This window comes from Tenrec ecaudatus, chromosome 11 (assembly GCF_050624435.1).
Source record: "Tenrec ecaudatus isolate mTenEca1 chromosome 11, mTenEca1.hap1, whole genome shotgun sequence".
NCBI classification, from domain to species: domain Eukaryota; kingdom Metazoa; phylum Chordata; class Mammalia; order Afrosoricida; family Tenrecidae; genus Tenrec; species Tenrec ecaudatus.
The window spans coordinates 21,758,777-21,784,635 of record NC_134540.1 but is presented as its reverse complement, the minus strand read 5'-3'; the positions used below and the strand labels follow the sequence as shown (position 1 = coordinate 21,784,635).

The window sequence follows — 25,859 nt, the reverse complement described above, 5'->3', positions numbered from 1 at the left end:
CGTGAACGATAGTTGAGGTTCCAAATGAGTGAGAATCAATCCGTCTGGCGTAATTTTTCTGGAAGGACAGGAGCTGAGGCATGGGCAAAAGCAGAAGTGTTTCTTATGCCTCATGATGACACCCAGCTGCTCTGAGTAGGGTGGCCATGCCCCTAAGGGGGAGCAGGGGACACAGTCTGGCACTCCTAAGGGGGAGGAGGGGACACAGTCTGGCACCCCTAAGGGGGACGAGGGGGACACAGTTCGGTACCCGTGCTTACCACTTGTTCCGATTCCAAGAGCTCTGTTTTGACTCTGACTGCCGGCATCCCATCCAGCATCAGCATTCTGCTCTCAAGGTGTTGGTGGTCTGCAGAGAGAGAGGAGAAAACAGTCACATAGGGCATATGGTCTTGTCTTCCTTCCCTGCAGGGGGTACGTTTACTATGGCTAACCTATTCTTTTTGATTGTTTGGTCTTTAAGAATGAGGTGTGATGAAATGAGGATATCAGCCTAACCAATGATCTCCCCCATCTGAACTTTCATTTGAAGTAATGGCCAAGAAGTTGAATTAATCAGTCGGATTCTCCGACCTCTGGGTCGGAGGTCAGACTGTAATAAACTGGAGTATGGAAACATTAATTTATATGGGGCAGGAACAATTCATCACACTTTCGCAATAGTGGAAGGAATCTGTCTAAGTCAGGATTCTCTCTCAGCCTTAATTTTGTACAAAAATCCATAAAGAAAAGGTCGAAAGCCAAAATCATTTCTATGTAGTGATACTCTTATCCAAGCCTAAATCAGTACAATAAGACAATACAATTCTATATACACAGATTTCTTTACAATATGCCATGGCGATTCTAATCAGGTGAGGATTTCTACATATTAATTCCAATATCTAGTATTTCATAACTGACCAATACATGTCTGGGTGTGAGGCTGATTGCCAGCACTGAGGTCAGAATCAAGAAATAAATCCTTTGTTTTCGTTCTGGCATATGGCTCCATCAACTACTTCAGGAAGAGAAAACCTTATCTCTATTCTGGCTCTAGAGATGAGACGAAACCTACTGTCTGCTAGTTTCCACTAGGAGGGACTTTTCTGAAGTTAATAACCTACAGGAAAAATCACAAATCAGTGCTCCCTTAAGGACACAATCAGCCTCATGCTTTAAAACTTATTTAGAAATGCAAACTTTGTCCTTGTCGCATGATGACCAAGAAAACAATCGTGACTTCATGTGCCAGTACACACTTGGTTACAGGCATTGTTTTTGTCCAGTAAATGTAACCATCTGCCTTCATGTTTTACAAAAAGGGTGGGAGGGATCAGGTTCCACTTTTTTTGCCTACATGACAAATTTCACCTGTTTCTAAATCTTCAGGCTTTCATCTTTCCTCAATGGCTTTCCGACCAAGTTGACAATTAAAGGGGAGGGGGGGTGAAATCCCATTTTCCTGAGTAATAATTTAACATTTTGATGGCTAAATAATGCCAACAACGCACAGTAGACTGAAGCTCTAATTATCTCTCAGTACTTCTTCATGGTTCTTCTTTTTAAGAAAAAATACTATCTGACATAAATTTTTTGGGGTCCCCTATACACAGAGAGCAAATTTAATTCTGGAGCTAGCTAAATGAGCATTTTACAATCCCATATCACCATGTCTCTTAAGTAATTCAAAGAAGAAAACAAGTAATTTTCTGGGGTTTTCCCCTAGAAATGTATAATATTATTAAAATAACCAGAATGATTATTTATTGATTTATTTTTGCTTTTGACGTCTCCACACATTTCAGGGTTACTACATCTTAATGGGATGTAGAAGGAACGGCGGCACAACTGGCCAGCCGAGTCAATTTGCTTCTAGTTGGAAGTCCTTCCATCGGATCGCTGAGTCGGAATGGACCCGGGGGTGGTGAGTCTGAGCTGTCGTGGGGGTCTGTGGGTATTTTACACTTCAGGCATGAATGTCAAATCCTCACAGGTTGCCAGTGATGCCAGTCTCAGGAAAGCCTTCCAGGACCCACACAGCCCGTGTTCACGGTAGCACCCGGTATCTAGGTAGCAAAGCATCCCCCTTTGCTGTTTGGTTGGTGGACAATAAAGGATGAGTTGATATTGCTTCCTACCCTGGAGGAGGTCCTGCCCAGATGAAGAAGGGAAGAAGCTGCCTTATAAGGAAGGCCCAAGCTAAGGAGTGAGAAAAGACAAAGCACTGTCATAGAAAAGCAGATTTAATGAACTGTTAGAATCGGATTAGAGGCTAATGTCCCTCTTAGTGCTTTGTACCAATTTACAGCTGATATACTTTAACCATTTTCCCAATGGTGGTGCTAAACTCATTAGTTTAAAAAAAAAAAAAAAGCAAGCTAACCAGAGCCTTTGAAGTTTAGAACTGAAAAATCACAGAAACCTGACATGGGCCATGCATGTTTTATTCAGCACATTTAAATGTCACTGGATTCTCATGGCAGTTTTGTTGTTCTCAGGTAATTCTACATGGGGTAAAATTAGGATGTACCTCTTAGTTTCATGTCAAAGTGAACAAAATAAAGCACACATTCAAGGGTTTTATTTTTTTAATAAATCACTTTTTTTCTTTCTGGATATACTTCTCTTTCTAGGATTTTCCAGAATTCCTCACAGACACAATCATCATACACACTTAGGCTAAAAAGAGTCATAGATGGTAAGCTCAACTAATATAGAATAAATCTGTCTATTTACCTAGAAGTTAAAATGTTATGTTGAGGGGGCTTTGAAAGGTTGGTGGGGAAAATGCATTAAAAGATAATGGGGGAAAAAAGAAAATGGAATTATTCCAGAAAATTTTTGAAGCTCTCTTATGCTAGGACATTAAGTCCTACCTCCATATTCCATCCCTGGTTAACACAAGCACAGCGCATCACAACATGCTCCAAACCCCCAGGAAAGAACATGGAATTCCCCAGAATTGAAGATATAGTCCTCGAAACAAAGTATCAATATTTCTATCTCTATGCTCAGGCCATATACCATCTCAGAAGATTACAAACTATGAAGATGTAATAGAATAGGCTATAATACTTTGCAATTGCTGCCACACCTAGCTTGCCATGATCTTAATCAAATTATATCCCTTGTGAAATTAATAAGTCAACCGATTCCCAAGAGGTAAGTAAAATCACACGGTCATCAATACTTGCATAATAGTCTGTGTACTGTAACATATTGAAATTATGCAACTATCAGATTTATACATATTATAAATGCATTTACACTATTCACATAATACATTCTAGGGGGCTTCAAAAATTTATGGCAAAATTCCATTATGTTTTAGTTCCATCTTTTCCATGAACATTTTAAAGCACCAATATATAAAAAGTATATATACCACATATACTCAAGTATAAGTCGACCCAAATATCAGTCAAGGCACCTAATTTTACCACAAAAACTGCATTAAAATGTGCTGAAAAACTCATCTGACAGACGAGTATGTACGGTGTGTGTGTGTGTGTGTGTGACACATACAGTTTCATACACATACAGTATTGTATTACTTTCACATGCATCTTATCAATTAAAGCAAAATTTACCATTGGTTTGTTATTTGGCTGCTGACTATCCTGTGGGCACCGGATGAGAATGGTTCTCTGGATCTTTCTACTGGCCAAATAAAACTCAGCAACACAGAAGTCCGCCCACAGTCAAAGGCTTCTTATAGTCAAAGGGCCATAGGAACCCAGAGGTCTTTGATTCCAGCATAACAAAACACCCCAGTGAAATGTGGAGTCGGGAGAATGGGCGAGTTCTGAATTTTTGCAACTTGATAACAACATCCAATAGAAATGAGTTTCCAGGTCAACTACTGCAACTTGCCCTCCAAGTCATAGACTGCAGGCACCATTCCTGTCTGCACAACTGAGGTAAACAAATAGCCAGCTAACCAATATTCAATAAAAGTCATTAAAAAAAAGAGTCCATTAGCCAAAACCAAAACCCAATGCTATTAATGCATAGCAACCTCATAGGGGTGGGTGAAACTACTCCATTTAAGATTTCCAAGGCTTTGATCCTTATGGAAGCAGACTGCCACTTTTCCCCCAATGGCACTGCAGGTGGGTTTGAACCACTGATCTTCTTGTTAGCAGACAAGCACTTAACCACTGGGCTATCACAGTTCTTTAAAAGGGTCTCCTACATAAGGCAACTGTATCTACTACCGCTTGATTTGCTCTCTGGAGGCATAGGACATACTCTGAATTTACTTATTTATCCGTTTTAAGTCTTCGGGTTTTATTTCAGGAGATAAAAAATATTCCAAGTCATAACGGCCTGATACGACAGGATAAAAATACCCCATTTGGTTTCCAAGACTGTGCATTGCTGGGAGTTCACCTTTCCCCTGCCTTGTTCTGAGTAAGGCCTAACACACCTAACAGTCCGGCATGCCTTTCAGCCACTGTTCCACAGGCGAGGAGCACAAAAACACAATTATTTTAATGTTACCTCATTGACAAACATAATAATAACAATACCTCATATCTGAAAACTGACTTGAGCCAGGCCCTGTGCTAAGACGTGCACACACCAATGCTCCTTTACCCTCCAAACAACCCACAAGGTTGATGCCAGCTTTCTGCAGATCTGAAATCAGAGACCAGAGAGGTTAATTAAATTGCTCGAGGTCACACAATTAGTCAATGGTACAGCTGCATCCCAAGTGCTGTCAGTCTTACCCCATGCTAAGCTCCTAAGTGCTATACGATATGGCACATACACCAACACACGCCTCTATACACATTTCTTGAATTACAGTGAGAAAGAAACCCCAGCATCTTACTGGAAATCCCAGCAGAGGATCACTGTCGCTCAGCAGCAGAGTCTGCATGGCTAAGCTGACTTAGTCACCAAACTGCACGTACAAGTTCCAGTGACTGGTGAGTACAAATGTTTTTGGGAACGGTAATAAAAGAAGTCAAGTCAGTCTCTGGTTCAAAGCTTTTCATTTCCTCCCCTCCCCCCACCCTGTAAAGTAAGCTTTTGATTTTATTTTCATGGCTTGATGAGATTATACCTGCATTCTTACTGGTGGCAATGGATTTGGTTCTATCCTCGAAATAGCTCATCATTAATTTAGCAAGGCAGTCCCGTCCTGACTTCACCATCGAGAAAATCGATGCTAATCTCATCTGCTGCTCTGTTTTTCTGAAATATTCATACCCTTGGTGGCTCATTCAACATGCTCACAATAGTTCCATGTACTTGGATGATACAGTAATTCCATCTTCTATGTTTTATACTCAGTGGGAGATAACTTTTGGCATCACATTTAATTCACAGTTGCCTTGATTAAATGTAAAAGCACATTTATCTCTGCTCACATATCCTCACATTGAAGCCTTCCTCTCCTTGAGTGCCCATGAATAATCAAAGCACCTGAAATGGTACCCAAAAAAACAAAAATCAGTTCAAATCCAGACATTTCCCTTCAGGTCCTGCCTCCCACCTCCCATCCCAATCGCTACATTTTATTGACAGAATGTGAGAGTTAGATTTTGTGTCACTGTGGGTGGGCCAGGATTCTCCCAGATATGCTGCAGCGAGGTGTCGTCAATGCCATGATGGGATCTTCGGTGATGCAGCCAAGGAATGGTAGAAAGAATAAGGTGGCATACCACCTCCTTATGCTGGGAGGTCTCATTCAAGGGTGGCCAACTCTCAGCATTGGCAAACTGCGTGGAAGCTGGTTCATGTTGGCTGCCGGAAGTTGGTTCATCATGCACCTGGTTCGTGGCCCTCCTGTTATACGGCCTGCTGATGCTAGGCAGGGTGGCATCAAATGTTTTCTCTTTTTCTTTAAAAACAGGTTATCACTTTATTAAAATGGTTGATGTAAGCATCTTCAGTGGTGACTGCAACCTCTGCTCCAGGCTCAGTACTGACAGAAGCGACCTGCTTAACTATCTCAGAAGGATTGTGCAAGCCAATGAGACACTTGGATAGCCCCATCTGGAAAGAGTCCCGGGTCTTGGAACCTTCATCACAAGGGCATTTCCTGGTCATGATTCTGAGTCTCGGTGGGCATCCTAACTGGTCCCTTCACTTTCACCTTCTCCTCTGCACCATTAACCAAGTCAGCACGCACATTCTCCAGGGATTTTACATTGCGGCTGGTTAGTCATTCTAATATGGTGAATGGACACCTCGGTTCCACAAATGTCTTTCTAGTGTCTTTAAATGCCATTGGGGGCGGGGGGAGGCTTCCCACCGACTTGTTCCTTGGTGAGTCAGGAACTGAAGCAGGAGAACAAGCGACCCCATCATCCTCCAAGAGCTGGAGCGGAATTTCTTAATGAAGTTCTTCTAGTTCAGTCCCTGTAAACCCCCACAACACAAATGGACTCATTGCAGGGGCAGTGCCGGGCTGTGCAGTGCTTTGTTCTATTGTGCATAAGGTTGCTATGGGACAGGAATGGCACCTAACGACAACAACAACATGCAAACAAAGTATGCGAAGCACTAACAGTGGGGTTGGTTCCTTTTCTTCAACACCCCCCCCCCCCACCCGGCCCCGGCTCAAAGAATAAATCATCTCTGAAGCAGTAGCAGAGAAAAATCAGAGAACCTGGGGAAAGCACATCACGACAGTTGCTGAGACAAGATTCATCAGACTGCGGCAGTGAGCAGCACCGAGACTGGCACACCTTCTCCTGATCCAGCCTGACACTATGGGACTGTGGGACAGAGTGACAGGCAATGAGCTTCCTGGTCCATGGAGGCAAAGGCCACGGAACCAAGGGCTGAGAGAAAAGGCACTGGAAAAACACTTGGCTACCAAGTGGCGGACAGGCTGAGGGCTGGAGAGAGACTTGGCTGCTGGCAGAGGAGACCAATGCCTGTCCCCAGTGTTTGCTGATCCTGACTTGTGTGACCTCATTAAGTTCCCTAGTACACTCCCCAAACAGGGAGCATTGTCTGAGCATTCTGTGCGGCCAGTGCAATAAAGGATGGATCCCAGCAGAGATGCCAAGTAGCAATGGAGGGACCATTGGTGTCGGACTAGGAAGAGAAGGCTGGACCACACAGGCCGTGTGAACCCGGCCTGCTGCCCATAGGGAAGCCAGGGGGTCAGAGAAGTCTGCTTCTGGTGCCAGTTATCGCACTACGAACCAGCAGTCAACCTTGGGTTTTATCAGCTTGGCATCCACCATTAATGGACTTTTGCTTCACCTTCCTGCTTCTTATACTGCGGCCCCACAGCTGCACGCAGTTTACACCTGACCCAGGGGGCTTGAACTGTATTGGAATTACCGACTTCTACACCCAAGCGAGCCATTTCTTGATTTAAGTATCTTTTTATACACACATATACACAGGAGTCAGCGCATTGGTTAGGCTTCTCCAGGGAACTCCGCCCGCCCAACACACAGAACACAGACCGCAGACCCATGAGGAGTGTGACTTTACCTCCCCTTCAGCAGTTCTGACGGTCCATACACCCACAACGCTAAAATAATTGTTTTTATTCTGAAAACCAAAATTCCTCCATAATGATTATAGTATCAAAACACAGGGAACAAGGATTTCTCAAAACAACTGGTTAAAAAAAAAGTACGTATATTACAATAATTTATTTTCCTAAAACCGAGATCATCTGTTTCCTGTTCTGGCAAAGTGCTAAGCTCCCAAAAGGTCGAGTTTACTGAAGGAGCCCTGGTGGCACGACAAGATAAGGGCGGATCGTTAACAGCAAGGTCAGTGGTTCAAACCCACCAGCTACTCCACAGGAGAAAGACGAGGCTCTCCTGCTCCCCGAAAGATCTACAGCTTCGGAACTGGCTCAATGGCACTGGGTTTGATTTTTGGTATGGTTTACATTATTTTAAAAATGATTCTATATAAGTAATAGTTTCTAAAGCATCCATGAAAAATGGATGAGTTCTTGTTCACGTTGTAAATGGTTGCTTTTCAAAAGGCCACCAAACCAACTGTAAATGGGAGAGGTTGACGAATGGCAATTTCAGAAAGAATAATAGCGCACATGCCTGCTTTCTTTTGTTCAATTGTAAGAAGGGCTAAAACAGCACCTGAGCTTCCAAAGAACATCATCCACAACAGCATTAATACAACTTAGGATGCGAAATTATTTTCATCCTGCATTCTCTGAAGAGCCACATAATGTGTGGGTTGTGAGGTAGCCCAATCGCCCCATAAGCATGAGGCACATGTCTCTGATATGCTGATCTTTGGGCCAGAGTCCTCTCCTCCATCTTCACAAGCTCATAAACCAAAAGGCAAGCCGGTGATCAAGATCACTGTCATGAGAAATCATCTCACTAGTACGGAAAGAAAAAATCTAAAACATTGATTAGATCAGTAAATGGCTTCACACAGATGGTTCTTTTGTATCTAGAGAAATTGAAGTTCACTAACGAGTATGAAGTCATCAACTTCACGTAGGAAACAAAGGAAATGATGATCTACTTAAAGTTGCCTTTTCTGGTCCACAAATGATGTCAAGTGGCTACTTATCAAAATCCAAATTGATTATCTTCTTACAATACTGTCTTAAGAAATTGCAATACTCAGTTGGAGTAGGCCGAAGAATGTAGAGGAAAAACACACCCCGACTTGATTGTTTTCATATTATGATTATTCTAGTAGTGGAGAAAACCAGTAGTGGAGAAACATCAGGTTCACCTCAGTGTCCAGAAAAAAAAAAAGTGTCAACTTCTCAATAGGTCAAAATAAGCCGGTTTTGTTTTCTACTTTGATAACCCATATTCTTCCCTTTCTCACATTTATACCAATATTTAGTTGAAATGTTATACAACATATATAATTGTATATTCCTTGAAAAATATAAGCATGGTATGACTTTATAATGTATGTTTCCACAATATTAAGGTAGAAAAAAAATTAACTTCACATTTTAAATAATCCAAAAAGGATTGTCAACAGGCACATAAACATTACATAGTGTTAGTTTTCTCATGAAAAGGTGTAATTTTTAACTTGTCATTAACAGGTGTAATACTGGTATTTAAAGCCTGTGTTAGCGACCATGAACTTGTAACAGTTTGCCCTACATAGACAACCATGTCAGATGGACCACATTAAGGGTCATACTTTCCCTCTCTTGTTTCCCCCATCCTCTAGATTCTGGTCCTGCCTAAGAGTTCAGTATTTTACAGAGATGTGTATTGTATGTGTGCCACCCTGCTGTTATGTACCATCCAGGCAATTCTAACTCCTAGCGACCCCATGCGCAGAATGACACACTGCCCGCCGCATCTTGCACCCTCCTCACAATGGATGCTGTGTTTAAGGCCGCCCTTGTCGCAACTGGGTCAGTGTTAGCTCCCTGATAATCTTCCTCTTTCACTGACTTTCTACTTTGCCAAACAAGATGTCCATTTACAAGCATTGGTTTCTCCTGAACAATATGTCCAAAGTATGTACGAAGAAGGGTCGCATCCTTGTGTGTAAGAAACATTCTGCCTAGGCTTTGCGCAAGACAGATTTGTTTGCTGTTTGGCAATCCATCCGTGGCTCTTTGAATAGCTCTCATTAAGGCGATGCATCCCTCCTGCTAAGGCACACCTTATTCACTATCCAACTTTCACATGCATCTGAGCGGACTGGAAACACCACAGCTCAGATCAGGCACACCTTAGCTTCGAAGTCACATGCTTGCTTTTCATCACATCAAAGAGGTCTTTGGGGGCAGATTTGCCCAATGCAACACACCACTTGATCTCCTGGGTGCTGCTTCCATAAGCACAGACTGTGGCTCCAAGCCAAGATGAAATCTTTGACAACTTCCATCTTTGCTCTGTGTCTCATGTTGCCTATGGGTCCGGTTGTGGGGATGCTTGTTTCGTTTACATTGAGTTGCAATCTATACTTCGTCTTTCATCAGCCAGCACTTCAAGTCCCCACACCCTTCAGCAAGCAAAGTTGTGTCACCTGCAGATAGCAGGCGTTATGAGCCTTCCTCCATTACTGATGCCACCTTCTTCTTCATATGGTCCAGCATGTTGGATTATTTGCTCAGCATATTGTCTGATTAAGTATGGTGAATGGATAACAGTCCTAAGGAACACCTCTCCTGGTTTTAAACCATGAAATATTCTCCTCTTCTGTTTGTATGACTGTCCCTTGGTCCATGTATGGGTTCTACATGAGCAAATGAATTCCCATTCTTCTTAGTGTGATCCGTAGTTTATTAGGACACATACAGTCAAAGGCCTTTGCACAGTGAATAAAATACAGAGATAAATATCCATCTTGTATTATCTGCCTTCAGTCAAGGCCTACCTGACATATCTGAAAGCACCTTAAATTTCTGGTAGTTCTCAGTCAATGGACTGCTTCAACCACTGTTGAACTACCCTCAGAAAAATGTTACTTGCATGTGATATTATTGATACTGTTTGATAACAACCATACTCCGTTAGATCCCCTTTCTTTGTTAAAAGCATAAATATGGATCTCTCTGTGTCAGTTGACCAGGTAGCTGTCTTCTAAATTTCTTGGCATAGACAAGTCAGTGCTTCCAGTGCTTCATTGGCTTATGAAAACATTCCCATTCATATTCTACCAATTACTGAACCTTTGTTTTAGGCTAATACTTTCAGTGCAGCCTGGATTTCTTCCTTCATTATCAATGGCTCTTGATCACATGTTGCATGTATGTGATTATGTGCTAATTATGTTATAAATATGCATATGAAAAATAATGCATATATAACATAATTCGCATATGTGTTTATTTACAGCATAGACAATTATATTAGAGGAGCCTGATTCTTAAACACAATGCCTCATGTATGCTATTTTTACAACAAAGATATTGCTGCTAGATTTTAAAACTGTAAACCAGGGTAGAATAATAAAAATTTACTTTTGTTCAGAAAGAAATGGTTGAGGTTTGACCCTGGTAGGCTACCGCTACCTTCTGGATTTCTAAAGATACAGGAACAATGGGATAAAACACTACAAAATGCAGTATTTTCTTTTAACATTTAACTTGGAAATCAATCAAGTTCCCCTAAAGAGCTAGAGAAGCCCAAGTGAACGAAAAGCAAAGACTTCTGGCACTGTGATAAAAATGACGACGCGGGAAGATAATGTTGTTTCAGAAAGTGACTGAATAAACACATACTGAGTGGGGTGTAACACAGGGCTGTTTACAGCATTTCACAGCATCTTCCACAGACAATGAATCCATTTAAATGTCAAACACTGGGAAACTGATTGAATGGATTATAGGGAACTCATCATGGTGAATATGACTCATTAAATTTATAGTTAGTCTTTTTTATGATGTATCTGAATGGTCTAAATGAAGAGGGAAGCAGGTGACAGGGAAGTACAATCCTAACCTTTAAAGCCAATGCATCTAAGAGAGAGACAGGGCAGAGGTAAAAGGACATAAACCTCAAATGAGATGACAAAGTACATAGTGATGTTTTCAGCTTTGCTTGGACTTCTCATTGACTGTCCTGTCTTGTCTGTTTTCCTTACACAGTTTTATTTACACATACTCCATATATCATGCAATTCGATAGTTCAATAATATCATGAAGAGTTGAACAATCATCACCACAATCAATTTTAGGACTTTTCTTCTTTCTCATACCCATTACTAGTTCCCAATTTCCCAGCAACCTCCTGCCATCCCCCAAGATGCCATTAATCTAGCTGCTGTCTCTGCAGATTTATCTGTCCCGATAGCATATACCGAAAAGCATACCAACAGTAACAACAACAAAACACTAATAACAACAGCAAACTAAAACACAGAAAAACCCCAATTAAAAAGAAAACAGAAATTATTAAAAATGAAACCAACTTTAATACGGGTTGACAGGGAGATCAAATGATAAGGTGTTAAATTTTAACCAAACTACATCACCATTAACCAGCCTGCCAACGACACCGTGTGAGGGCAGAGCTCTGCACATCCCTGGGCTATGGTCCGCGGGCATGCAGCAGAAGCGCTTTCTATATTTACAAGAATACTGAGCCACTCACATTTGAGATTAAAAAGGAGATCTGTTGGTGAAAAGAAAAAGAGATGGCAATAGTTAAATGGGTATGTGATAGTATCTTTTACTAAGCATTTTATATCTGAGGAGGGGAAAAAAGTAATGCCATATACATTACTTTTTCCCCAACACATGTAACACACAATGGATATATTTTACAAGAGTCTATTCCTCTTAAAAAAATCAAGCCTTTTCATTTTTGAAACTCTTTCCAATATTTTGTCCAGAAATCTTCGTGGTTAGGCATTGAACTGCCATCCATCTTGAAATGCACAGAAGGAAATTTAGACTCAACATATATATTTTAAAGAAAATATTCTATCTTGTAAATACTACTAACAATTGGACTTCCACCCTTGTGCAGAGATCAAAATCCTCTGGGCCTTTAATCTTTTAGGCCACATTTTCAGATTTCACAACAGCATTTGGACAATGTCATTTGAGGAAATTTCTAGAGAGTTACTGGGAAAAGAACTGGCTTGTCATCAACAATGTGATTTTGGATGAACTACAATATTCTCTGCTCCAAGTTCAACCACAAATGTCTTTTGTGAAATTTAAATTAAAAAAGAATATGCTCTATGCACTCATCCCACAAAAAGTTCTGAAACATAAATGGAAAATTTGAGAATACGCTTCATACTTTATTCAGATGATACTAAGAAGTAATACTTAGTCATATGCAAAGATACCAATTCCTATAAGCATCCATAGAACAAGTATTACAACCTCTCAAATATGACAAGGTACTATATTACATGGATTTTCTAGAAATATAGTAATCTTCCAAACTGTTTTATTTTAAACATATTCATAAGCAAGATTCAAATATTCTCTTAACTTCCATTAATTATCAACACTTTGGCAGTGCCAACATGAGTCAGGTTAATAGAGTGACGTACTTGGCAACGTGGGCAAATATATCCTCTTTGCATTTAGTCACTTTTCTCCTCATAATAAAGAGAACTGTCACCCACAGGGTATTTCTTAAATAACCGACTCCCCACAGTTAAGTGACACAATAAAAGCAGCATGCTCGGCCCAGAGAAGCTGTCGATAGACAGTGCAGTGCACGCGCGGCGTGACCTGCTTGTCCACAGAAGGCAAACAAATGCAGGGCTCCGCCCAAGCAGCCAGGGAGCTCCTGAGTCCCAAGTTCAGAATGGATTATGTACCCATCAACAGGATTTTCAGGTAATAAGTTTTACTATGTCTAAAGGGGGGGAGGGGCGGGGACTCAATGAATTGGGAGGGTTTGTTGCTATCAGTTATCTTTTCTGCTAAAAATGCATTCCTCAAAGTCAGTCCATTTCTATGAAATGAAAAGTCTCCGTGTACACAATGACTAACTATGATGCTCATCTTTACTGAACTGCTTTCATGCCCTCCCGCCGCCCTACCAGAGGGAATATTGAAGCCTGCAAACCTACCTTTGTCGTTAAGAACTACTCTTCCAACTTCAGTCAACTCTAGCTCTAGTGTGGAAGTGAACTTACACCACAATCCCCGGGCCTGAAGGAATGGGGCAGAGGCATGCCTGTGATCCATCTATGGATTGTCAGTGGGGCTCGGTAGAATACACCAGCTTTACCTTTGGACTAAGGATTTCTGACAAATAGGTATATCTAATGATGTATACATCCATACATCCCAACATCATCATAATCTTCATGTTTTAATGCATTCACGCTACCACCATTGAAAGGATGTAATCAATGACACTAGACTGTACAGCCAGAAGCGGTTGGGCCACTATTTATTTTAATGCATACATTCTTAACCACAAAAATATTTTTTTGATTGTGTCATGATACTAAACTAGGTGTTTGAGATAGGTGTTTGACATTTTTCTTGCTGAAAATCAATCTCATGAGGCAAATATTTTGAAAAGTGGTATTTGAATATGAAAAAACAAATGTCATTTTCTGTAATACTTCTGGTATTCTTAGCAGTCTAAAATTTTTTAACCAAAACAAACAAATAAAAAGTAATTAGCCCTAAAGACATTGTTGTCTGGCAGCTAACCCAATATTATTAATAAGAATATTCATCACAAAGGTCCAAAAGACATCCTCCCATCACAGAAAGGTTTTCACCAATTTATTTTCCTTTCAAATGGAACAGACCAAATGGAACTACTTCATCCAAATTCCCCATAAAAATACTTTACTTAAAAGCACGGTTTATTTTTGATTGTCCATTTCTTCATTCTTTCAGAAAAGTTAGAAATTTTACTAGCCTGATTTTTCCAACACACACACACACACACACACACACACACACACACCGACTGCAGATGCTAAGAACAGCTGAACACAGAGACGGATGGGGTGTGTAGGCCCAGAAGATCTGATGAACGGGTGTCGTCACCCATTCAGAGGCCTCACACCCCACCCGTACCTACAGAGAGACTGATGAAGCCCCCAGTGCCCGGGGCACGTCAGAGCGCTGAGAGGTGGCTGAACAGAGAGGCAGAGCGCAGCCATCACACCCAAGTGCACAATACCCCTCACTCCTGTTTCCTGCCCACCTTCATCGTTTCACTTGTACAAAGAATTAAAATATGCCACAGTCAGTCATCTCAGGCCTGTGAGCGACCTTTTCCGACTTCTTGCCCTCTGGCTGCAATATAAATTAGTTATACACAGGGCGCTCTCAGCTCTCCTGGGTGGGGCTTTCAATGGTAAGGCAATTTGGCAGAAAATATCGAAAACCATAAAAATATACATGCCTTTCTGGCTAGCAATTCTAACTCTTGGAATTTATCCGAAGGTAATAATTAAGGATGTGCAAAGGGATATTTCTTTCGTGGCTGTTTGTAATTACTAGCTCATGGAGGCTAAAGAAATGTCCAAAATTAGAATGGTGCCTAATTAATCTATCATAGAGCCGTAAGGTAAGTACGATATGGAACATTTGAAACCCAAACCCAAACTCACTGACTCATAGCAACCCTATAGGGGAGGGTGAAACCGGCCCCGTGTTTCTGAGACGGTGGCTCTTTACGGGAGTAAGGAACTTGACTTTTGCCTCCGAGTTGGCTGCTGGTTAGCAGCGCACTGCCTCCGAGGCCTTTCAATAGATGTAGAAATACGTCCACTGACATGCGTTCGCTACACATTCTTAAGGAGAAAGCCCAAGCTACAAGCAGCGTTTGCAGAGCGGCCTTATATTACAGCAGTAGTTGTGATGTGCTATTGAGTCAGCTCCAACTCTGAGAGAATCCACGAACCAAACACTGTCTGACCCGATACCTTCAGCCCCACCACAGATGTTCCCCCTTCTCAGCAACACCCTGGCCGTGCAGTTGTAAAACTAGATTGATCCGGTCTTTCAGCAGTTCGACAATGTATATACAATGTTCTTCACCAGCACAGCACACCAGGTGATTGAATAGATGGATGGCCTGGGCCAGGTAGACTTCATTCAGTTAGCTAAATGGCACCATTGCTTTTTAACACTTCAAAGAGCTCTTTGTAGCAGGTTTGCTTCGTAAACCTGTGTGTGTGGATTTCTTGACTGCTGGTCCCATGACACCGGCTATTTACTGATCCAAGTACACTGACATCCTAAGCAGCTACCCTAGTTTGTCCACTTCCGGCATGGGAAGAAGATGTGACGGTCTGCGTCCTTAAAGATTTAGTCTTGCAGCCTACAGGGCAATGGTCCTCTCTCTCTGTCGTTGTCGTTGACAGTGCCGTGTGCCATCAAATCCCTTCCTACTCACAGTGACTCACGCACAACTGAACGAAACGCTGCCCGGTCCGGAGTCATTCTCTTCCCACAGACTCAACTTAATCTCACTGCCACCGAGTCAATGCTGACCCCTGGTGACACCCTGTGGGTTCCCAAGACTGTAAATGTCTGGGAGTTGAAAACCCAGCCTTCTCCCTTGGAGCTGCTAGTGGTTTCCCACGGAGGACCATGCAGGGCGCAGCCCAACGGGTAACACTGATTCCCATGCACTCCATGCAGAGGAGGGATATAGAAAGTACAGTTCCCGTTTGTGTTGTTCAAAAAGGGATTGGCAACGAATAAGTCATTGCTCTTGCAAAAATTCCACCCTGGGAGCACCAGCTTTGTTTCTATCACACCCAGACAATATTTTCCAACTACTGCTTCCAACATTTGCATTCCAAACGCCAATACACATCAATGTGTCTTGATCGCATGTTTGATCAATTTCAGACTGAAGATTTGGGTAGAATTCTTCGATTTCTTCCTCACCAGCTTTTGCGGCTCAGGCATACATTTCGTGGCAGGCACAGTGATAGGATCTCCTTGAATGGGTAGATGTAATCCTCCCACAGGCGGCACCGCGCTTGGAGGTAGCACTTGAGATGTCCTTCTGAGGATGAGTACGGTGTCGTTCTTGATGGGGTTACTCCGCGCGGAGTACAACACATGGTTTTCTGACTCAAAATGCCCAATTCCAGTGCAGTTCAGCTTACTCACACCTCGACTATCAGTGTTTATGTGCTCCAAGTTTCAGTTTTGACTACTTCCAGATTTCCCTAGATTCATACTGTGCACATTCTTACTTCCAATTATGAATAGGTGGATGCAGGTGTTTCTTCCCATTTGGAGTTGTGACCATTAGAAGGTCCTGAATGGTTTGTGCCAACAGGCTTTATGCCATTATGGTCAACTCTACCTTGAGAAGGTAGCTCTTTCACATGTATTTTTAGTGCTTTCTAACCTGGTGGCGAGGGTGGGGGTGGAGGAGCGGGGGATGGACAGCTTCTGGCCCTATCTCTAAAGATGTTCTGCTTCGACTCATGAGGCCTTCACTACCTAACAATGTTTTGGTGCGAGCCACGGGGCTTTCAGAAGCTGGTTCCTCCGAAGTGGACAGCAGATTCCTTCTTTGTCCTCTGTTCTTAGTCTGGAAGCTCTGTGGAAACCTGTTCACTTTGATTGGCCCTGCTGGTATTTAAAGTACCAGTGACTTAGCCTCCAGCAACACACAAGCCACCACTGTATGACAAAATGACAGACACGTGGTAAACTGTTCGGTAGGGTCACAATAATGAGTCCAGAAGGCACGGAGGAGGAGGAGGGAGCGAGGTCATGTTATTTTTTTATTTTTCCCATTACGAGGGCTTTGTTTCCTTTAAGTTGAAGTATGGCCCCCTAGTGACACACTGAATAGGAAACCAAGGGCAGTTGTTCACCAGCCACTTCAAGAGGGGGGTGGGGGGGGGAGAGAAAGTGAGCTCCTGTAAAGATTTAAAATTCTAGGAAATGCAAAAGGGCCTCTTGCCTGTTCTATAGGACCACTCTGAGACAGAACCACACTGCGTGCTTTCTGTGTTGGAGCAGTGGGTGGGTTTCAACAGTGACCTCTCAGTAACAGGCAAGGTTTGGACCAGTGCACGACTCAAAACTCACTGCCATCAAGTCAACTCTGATTCCCAGCAATCCTTCAGGGGAGAGGATAACTGCCCTCTGTAGGTTTCCAGGACTGTAAAGCTCTACAGGAGTAAAGAGCGGTCTCTGTCTCCCTAGGAGCCACTGGTAGTTTTGAACTGCTGACCTTGCATCAGCAGCGAAACACTGACTGCAAACCAATGTATCAGCCACTAGGCCCCAGAATATGAGAGGGCAAGGGAAAACAGCTGAAGTTCTTTTGTACGATTCTTTTGTTCAGAGAGGAGAAACTAACTGAGAGAAAGGATTAAGCAGAAGCTTCAGAAGAACTCCTTACAAGTGCGACCGTGCGGCTCTGAAACAGGCAGTGAACAGAGGTCACAGAGCGCTTTCCTTGGAGATTTGAAGAAAGGGGTAGCCAACTCTCATTTCAGGAACGCTGGGGTGCAGTCCTGACCTCCATGGCCTCTTCCAGCTCCCTGTGTAAAAAGGCTGCCTCAAAATGCCATTTAGCTCCCTGTCACAAAGCAGGTCATTGCACACACCGCCTGGATCTTCCCTGACCCTTTAACCCACTGCAGAGAAAGCAGCCCTGATGTGGACTGTGAGCACTGCAACCCAACGAGGAATACGTGTGCCCGGCAAACTGCCAGCATCTCACTCTGGAAACATCGTCAAATGTTGGCTAATATTTTGCAATGTGTAACTGACTTCAAGCCAATGGCCTTTTCCATGGCAAAGAAATCTAACAGATAATTCTTGGCCACTTAAATAATATAAACTGGAAACAATTTTTTTAAGAATGGAAGAAAAGATTCCTATTTAAAAATTTTATGCAAGTTCACCTATAAAGTTTATAGTTAAACATCCTATAAGTAGTGACCAAGATAAATGAAAAGATGGGGTTAGGGGCGGATTAAAAATGCTCAATGGGCAACAAATGTACCAATGTGCTTGACACGATGGATGGATAGATGGATGGATGGATGGATGGACGGACTGTGGTAAGAGCTGTATGAGGGTCCCCAATAATATGATTTTTTTTAAAAAAGCTCAATTTTGGTAAGTCCTTTTGTTTTAAAAAGGCCTCAAGATTTGTTTTCTGTTGTTTCTTATAAATACAAGGCTAACAGTTTTCAAGCCTATAGTTAAATATACGTTTGATTTGGCATTCAGGTGTACAAGAGAGGCTTTGTTAAAAGAACTGAATAGCAAGAGGGGTTAAACCCGGAAGAGCCGGTGACTGTTTAAGATGTGGCTACTCCTGCCGCCATAACAGACAGGGCGAGTTTGAGTAAAGTGTTGGCAGAAAGCCACAAAAGTGACAGCTGTGAAGGACTCAGTAACACTGGGCTACATCATCCTATCCCAAAGGCTCATTGCCATTCAGCCCTGTGTGGCTCACATCAGCTCTACAGGACAGGGTAGAACTGCCCCTGTGGGTTTCCAAGACTGGGACTCTTTACGGGTGTAGAAAGCCCTGGCTGTAGCGTTGAACTGCTGACCTTGCAGTTAGCAGCCTGATCCATAACCGCCATATCATCTTGACTCCTCCACAGTCATTTCACCAACCTCAAACACAGGGGTCTCAGAGGCGAAAGGTGAAAGTGAGCACAGTGTAAGCCAGTTCTGAAACCGAGTTTAAAAGACACAAACACACACAGTACACAAGCTACTATAAAACAGGAACCAACCAAACAAAAAGGACTGCCATCTGATGAGGCTCTCCTGCCTCCCTCCAAGGCTAGGCCTTAAGCCATCAGCCTTGAAAGCAAGGCACCTGGCATTAATCACACCCTTCCTAGAAGCCTTCAAGAGGACTTTGATCCCAACTGTTTCTGCAACCTGTAAAGGCAGTTGGAGGACTGCCCTGGTGACACAAGAGGAGCTGTGGTCATTCCGAGGTGACACGCTCAGCTGCTAACTGAAAGACTGGCCTTTCCAACCCACCAGATCGGTTGGAGGACAGCTCTGAACGACATGAAATGATTACCGTCTTGCAAACTGTCTAGGCCCCTGTGCTCTGTCCTATAGGATGGTCCTGAGTTGGACTCAATGAGACATCAAGGTAGGCTGCAGCATTCTCTATGAAGCCTGGGCTACATCAAACAGTCCACACTCACCTCCTGGCCCACAGCTTAATGGCTCGGTCTCCCTAGCGGTGGCACAGAACAAAGTACTGGAAACGGGTTCCATTAAGACCATAGCCAAGAAAACCCTAAGAAGAAATTCTACTCTGTGACCCAGGGGACCTCCGTAAACGGCAGTCAATTCCATGGCAACGGGCTTGCTTTGCTATTTTAGGTACTAGATGCACTGGTCACGTAGTTCTTAATGAAACAGCATGCCAATCACAATAGAACTATGTATCGTCACCTATAGGTCTCAGTTATGTAGGGTTTTTGGTAGATAGAAGTCCTATAAAGTTCAGTTTTCTAAATGGGTTTGCCTCTAATGGCTTGCCTCTTCTAACTGTAAACTTAGAGAGTGATTATTAACCACTTGGTATGGAAATCTTCCTAATAGATTTTCAATAGACAGTGAGGTGAACTCTTTCTCGGTGACTCAGACTAATGATTTGCAACCCACTGACGGCAGCACAGCGTACAGAGGTAACTTCAGATCCCACTGAAGTGTGCACAGCACAAAGGCCTTGAAACGGCTGTGCTTCGTGAGTTCCTGGGGCTGCACGTTGTCAACTGTCAGGCTGCTGCTTTCCGACCCCGTGATGCTCCCTTATCTCCTCCATCTGCCCCACGGCTGAATAAGAACAACTGCAATACAAATCAAGAGGATATGGGGCCAGTACTTCTAGATGAGAGATCTTGGGGAAATAATGTATACTCTTTGGTTCTAAATAAGACAAGGACACTCAACTAGGTCTTCAAGCCTTTTAATTGCCAAGATGGTCAAGTCCATCTTTCTTCTTTTCCAACTATTAACTTTGTTTGAAACCAGAAAAATAACCTAGCTAAATTTGCATGGAAAATGTATCCTCGGGGTAACGTTCTCTTAAGAAAGGGAAGTGGGTGTACCACGTGACATCTACATGGCTTCTCAGAAGCCTTGCTTTTATAACTACCAGTCAATGGAGGGGTAGCAGAGTTAAGACTCCTGGTTAACGAATCTCCTATTACTTATATGTCATCACAGAAAATGGTATCTAATATCCTAAATGTAAAACCAATGATATTTTTATATATCCATTTCAGACCATATAAGAGCATCATCGTTGTATCTTATCACTATATTGATGTCTAATCATTTCAGGAAGTACCGTTTGATCAAGCAGCAAAAGTTTCAAAAGAAGAGGTCCAGGGTACACTGAAGACATTAGCAAAAAAAAACAAGGCCCCAAGAATTGACTAAATAAAAGGTTGCAACAGCTAATGAAGTGCTAGAAGTACTCACTAGTTTATACCAGAAGCTGGAGGACAGCTTACCTAGCCAACTGACTAAAAGGGGTCCACTCCACAGAAAGGGAACCCCACAGAATTGTGAAATTATCAACCAAGACGTCATTATCATATGCAAGTAAATTTGCATAGGGTCAGAAATGCTTGCAGCCATACATCAATGGGGAGCTGCCAGAAACACACGCAGGATTCAGGAAAGGACGTGGCATGAGGGCTATCACTGCCGACATCAGATGAATCTTGGCTGAAAGCAGAGTACTGGAGAGATGTTTAAATATTGTATTGGCTATCCAAGGGCATACTACTGTGTGGACCATAATGAACTACGGATACCCTTGAGAAGAATGGAAATTCCAGAACATTTCATTGTGCTCATTTGGAACAGGTAAATGGACTAAGAACATGGTGCTTGCTACAAGGTCATAATATATATATATATGCCCTCAAGAAGATGGACCCCCCTGAAGAATGCACTTCAGAGGACAGCACTGAAGCTACAGCTCAGGGAGAGGGGCGCGTCTAAGCAGAGCACACGGGAGCAAACAAAGAGGGAAGGAGAGAGAGTGGAACACATCCTGGCCCACCAAGCCCCGAGGACTATATTCCTGCTCAGAGCAGCTAGTGCACAGAATGGACCACAGGGTCGGCCCCACCATAAGACACATGAAGTCTCTTACATCAGTCAATGTAAGAGATGAAATTTTTTTTATATAAATTATCAAGGGTTCATGAGGGAGGGAGAGAGGGAGGGAGGGTAGAGGAGAGATGAAATGAGCTGATACCAAGGGTTCAAGTAGAAAGAAAATGTTTGGATACATATAAGTTTATATGTATATATATATATATATATACACATATATACACACTTAAAAAAAAGAAGACGGACTGACACATTGGCTACAAGAATGGGCCAAACGTAAAAATTTTGAGTCGGGTTTCATTCAGTTGCACACTGGGTCACTAGACATTAGCACCTAACAACCAACAGCATGTCTGCACGGTTCAAAATCAGGAAAGCCATGTGTCAGGGTTGCATCCCTTCACCAAACAAGCATGCAGAACTGAGATTGGAGGAAAATTCAATATGCAGATGTCACAACGTTGCTTGCTGAAAGTGAAGAGGCCTTGGAACACTCACTGATAAAGATCAAAAACTACAGCCTTCCACAGGAATTAAATCTCACCAAAAAGAAAGCAAATTCTCACAACTAGACCATTAAGCAACATCACGACAAACAGTCAAGCCAGAAGTTGTCAAGATTCGTTTCATTGTACTTGGACCCACAATCAGCATCCATGAAAGCTGAAGGACACACTGCAGTGGGAAAATTCGACACAAAAGATCCATTTAAAGTATTAAAAGGCAGAGATGTTAACTTAAGAACTCAGCTATGCGGGGCCCAAGCCATGGTATTTACAATTTTCTCATATGCATGGAAAACAGGGCAGTGAATAAGGACGAATTTAAAATAACGAAGTCACTGAACTAAAGCATTTGCCAAGTATACTGAATGTACATAAAGTGCCAGAAGAATGAATAAATTTTCCCTGAACGAAGTACAGCCAGAACGGTCCTGAGAAGGGCAAATGGCAAGACAGGTCTCATGTCCTTTGGATGCGCCATCAGAAGGAAGCTAACCTTCAAGCCTGGTACAGCAGGAGGCAAGGAAATAAGAGAAATGCCCTCAACAAGACGGAGTGACACAGTGGCTACAATAGTGAACTTGAGCACACCCACAATTGTGAGAGTGCCTTACTACGGGGCAGCGTTTCCTTCTGTGCACACACGGGGGTGATGATTCGGAACCCGGTTGACACCACACAAAGACAATCCCAGTTCTAAAGACAAGAGCACTATATATGTAGAAGCCCTGGCGGTGTAGTGTCAACACACTGGGCTGTGATCCAGGTCAGCAGTTTGAAACAACCAGCCCACTCAGTGCAAGATGGGGCTTGCTACTCCCACAAAGAGTTACAGTCTGGGAAACCCACGGCAGGTCTACCTGTCCCGAAGGGTCGCCTAGAGTCAGCTTCACTTCAGTGGCAGGGAGTATGGTACGTAGTGCAGATGTGCTATTTGTATTTTTTCATTTCTAGCTAAGAATATACAGTGAAGGTTTGTTTATATCAGTAGACATATTTCTTCCATCTTTTAAAAAGAATTCACGTATCACATGTCTTTGTGATAACTTATTTAACCACTATTCTCATTTTTAAAGGAATTGTGGCAGCATAGTGGGTTATGTGTTGATCTGCTAACCACAAAGTCAGCAGGTCAAAACCACCAGCTGTTCCATGTATGAAAAATGAGGCTTTCTACTCACATCATTACAGACTCAGAAACCCACAGGGGCAGGTCTAGTCTGTCCTAAAGGGTCACTTGGGAGTCAGAATTGACTCGATGGTAGTGAATTATTTTTTGTTTGTTTTTTCAATCCTAACTTTGGACTTAAAGGTTGCTTCTAAAATTTAGTAATTACAAACACAGAAAAATAAATATCCGTTTGTCAACTGTAGCTATGACCTTAGGGCAAATTCCAAGAGTTAGGGTCCCTATGAGGCAGAATCCACTTGCTGGCAAGTAACAACAGCAGCATGTCGGCCAGGAGTCTCTAATTTGGGGACATTCCCTGTTTTATAAAATGTCTGTTTAGATGACAGAACTAGTGAGGAAGATGTCTTCAATATAGTCCATGCGAAAACATTTAATAAAGTGTCTATTGTTGCTAGTTGCCATCAAATAGATGCTCATGATGTACGCCAGCCACACCACCAACCCTGTGTTATCCTCACCAGCGCGTTCTATCATTGTGGCTAGTCTCACACTCCACCCCCCTTAACTTCATCCAACATGCTATCGGATTTAACAATTCCTTCCTCCTGATGACAAGTCAAGTGAGTTGGGTATTGTTCTGTTAGGATCCGTAAGGTCTGTGGATTTGGCTGATGTTCTGAGGTCAAGTCCTAGGCCTTTTTCCTAGTCTGTCTTAGTCTGGAAACCTCACTGAAACTTTTCTACCATAAGCGACCCTGCTGGTATTTCAGTATAAGCAGCAGAGTTTCCAGCATCACCGCACCACACACGCCAGAACAGGTCAACCAACTGACAGCCTTGTGGCAGTAAGATATGCAATGACGAAAAGGCAGAGACCACTGCAAATCCCTCAAGGGAAGGGCGTGTTTCTACCCACTCACTCAGAGAAGGCAGACGTGCCACTGAGATACTGTCCTCTGCCCACCTCGGACTGCAGCTACGAGGGACCACTTCAAATCGAGCAATGGTTGTCTTCCTCCTAAGATCTTACATTAAAGGTGAAATGCCTGAAGTCTAAGGATTTGGATTCGAACCCAGTGCTAACATTGCAATTGTCAACTCTGACTCTCCACTTCTAAATGGATGTGGTAAGGTCTTGCATGTCTGCTTTGCCGTGACTATCTTGCATGATAAACGAGAGCATCTCTCTGATAATGTTCCACACTAAAATCCTGCACATGAGCCTTGGGGTGCTGTGGTCGACTGTAGCTATGGTGGAAATCCATCGCAGGGAGGCTTGCCTTCACCGTTGATGAACTTCTACTCTACCAAACATGATGCTCATTTCTAGATTGGTCTTGCCTGACGACCTGTCCAAAACAGGCACTGACTGGGTAAGACAGGCCATTCTTTTCCACTGATCCCACATCTCCAAGGAAAGGAGAGTGGAGAACAGACTCTAGTCCAGTGGTTCTCAAGCTTCCCAATGCTGCGACCCTTGAATACAGTTCCTCCCCAAACATAAAATTATTTTCATGGTCACTTCATAACTGTCATTTTGCTACTGTTATGAATCGGGTGACCCCTGTGAAAGGGTCGTTCGACCCCCCAAAGGGGTCACAATCCACAGGTTGAGAACTGCTGCTCTCGTCCCTCCACTTTCCCCAACATTGTACACTTGCCAAAACTTTTCATCGTGCAATCTACTCTTCAGCACACACCTGTACGTAGTTGACGCTGGGACGAACACCATTTCCACATTGGTAAGAAATCTGAACTCATGCCCAACTTCAACCTCTGGCTCAAACGTGGGTTTGAGAAGGTTGATCTCATCTACCAAGAAGGGGAAGGGAGTCCCGTCATTCAGGTTAGCTTCTCTAAAGGTTACAAACCCCTCAAAAGTGGAGTCCTGGGTATCACCCTGGTGCCTTCCGTGCCAAGCACATCTATAAAAAGCAATCAGTGAACACTGGGAGAGAAGCACTTTCACTGGGCTTCGCCACCTAACCAGGCACCACTTTCTCCCAATCCTCCTCACAGGGCTCCCCATCAATGCCTCTCCTTTAGCAGAGCAGCCCGGCGGCAGTGATGGTTACTGCTGGACCACTGGCCACAAGGTTCGCAGTTCTAGCTGCTCCCTGGGAGAAAAATGAGGTTGTCTGCTGCCATAAGGATTTAGTCTCAAAAACTTCATAAAGAGTCACTGTACGTGGGAAATTTGACCCGACAGCAATAGGTACTTACTACAATATACATGCAAAAACAAAACATTATTTGCATCAGCATGGGCATGTTATTACTGTCAATCGGGTGTGTGTGCAGGTTTGCATGTATGTGTGTGAGCACTTGTGCCTTACACCTATCTTTTGTTATATAAAATCTAAAGAGCGACATATTCACAGACTGTCTTTAACCAAAACTTGCCAAATCTCACAGTGCTGATTTAGGGTCAACAAATGCTTGTTACAGATTGACCCCAGAACACTGGTTGGAACAAGCAGGGCTCTTTGGTTCTTAATTTGATTGAGATTTGCTTCAGTTTTGAAGTATACAGGCCAGCCGACTTCCAAAGCTTTGTTTGCTCTGTGGCACAGTGAGAGAACGCACACATGGAAAATGACATGAGGAGGATTTGCGCCACGGTGCCAGCACTTCTCAGCTTTGGCAATGGGCTTCTCAGCTACACAACTAAGGTGAAACCTTACAGTGGTCCTTAATTGTGAGTGATCAGTGGGATTTTATAAACAATTCAGCATCTCATAGGGCTTATTTCTTCTTCCCATAACA

The 25,859-nt window shown here is 43.0% G+C and overlaps 1 protein-coding gene across 4 annotated transcripts in view; it reads right to left on the bottom strand.

The window, feature by feature from the left end:
• Positions 1 to 25,859, bottom strand: part of KLF12 (KLF transcription factor 12) — a 519,184-nt gene that overhangs the window by 281,983 nt on the left and 211,342 nt on the right. For all 4 annotated transcript variants that reach the window (XM_075562976.1, XM_075562978.1, XM_075562975.1 and 1 more), the window contains one exon: positions 261 to 349. Coding sequence is in view for 2 of the 4 variants with exons in the window: in XM_075562975.1 (XP_075419090.1) it covers positions 261 to 349 (89 nt within the window). In the remaining 2 variants the exon portion in view is untranslated. The remainder of the gene's footprint in view (positions 1 to 260; positions 350 to 25,859) is intronic.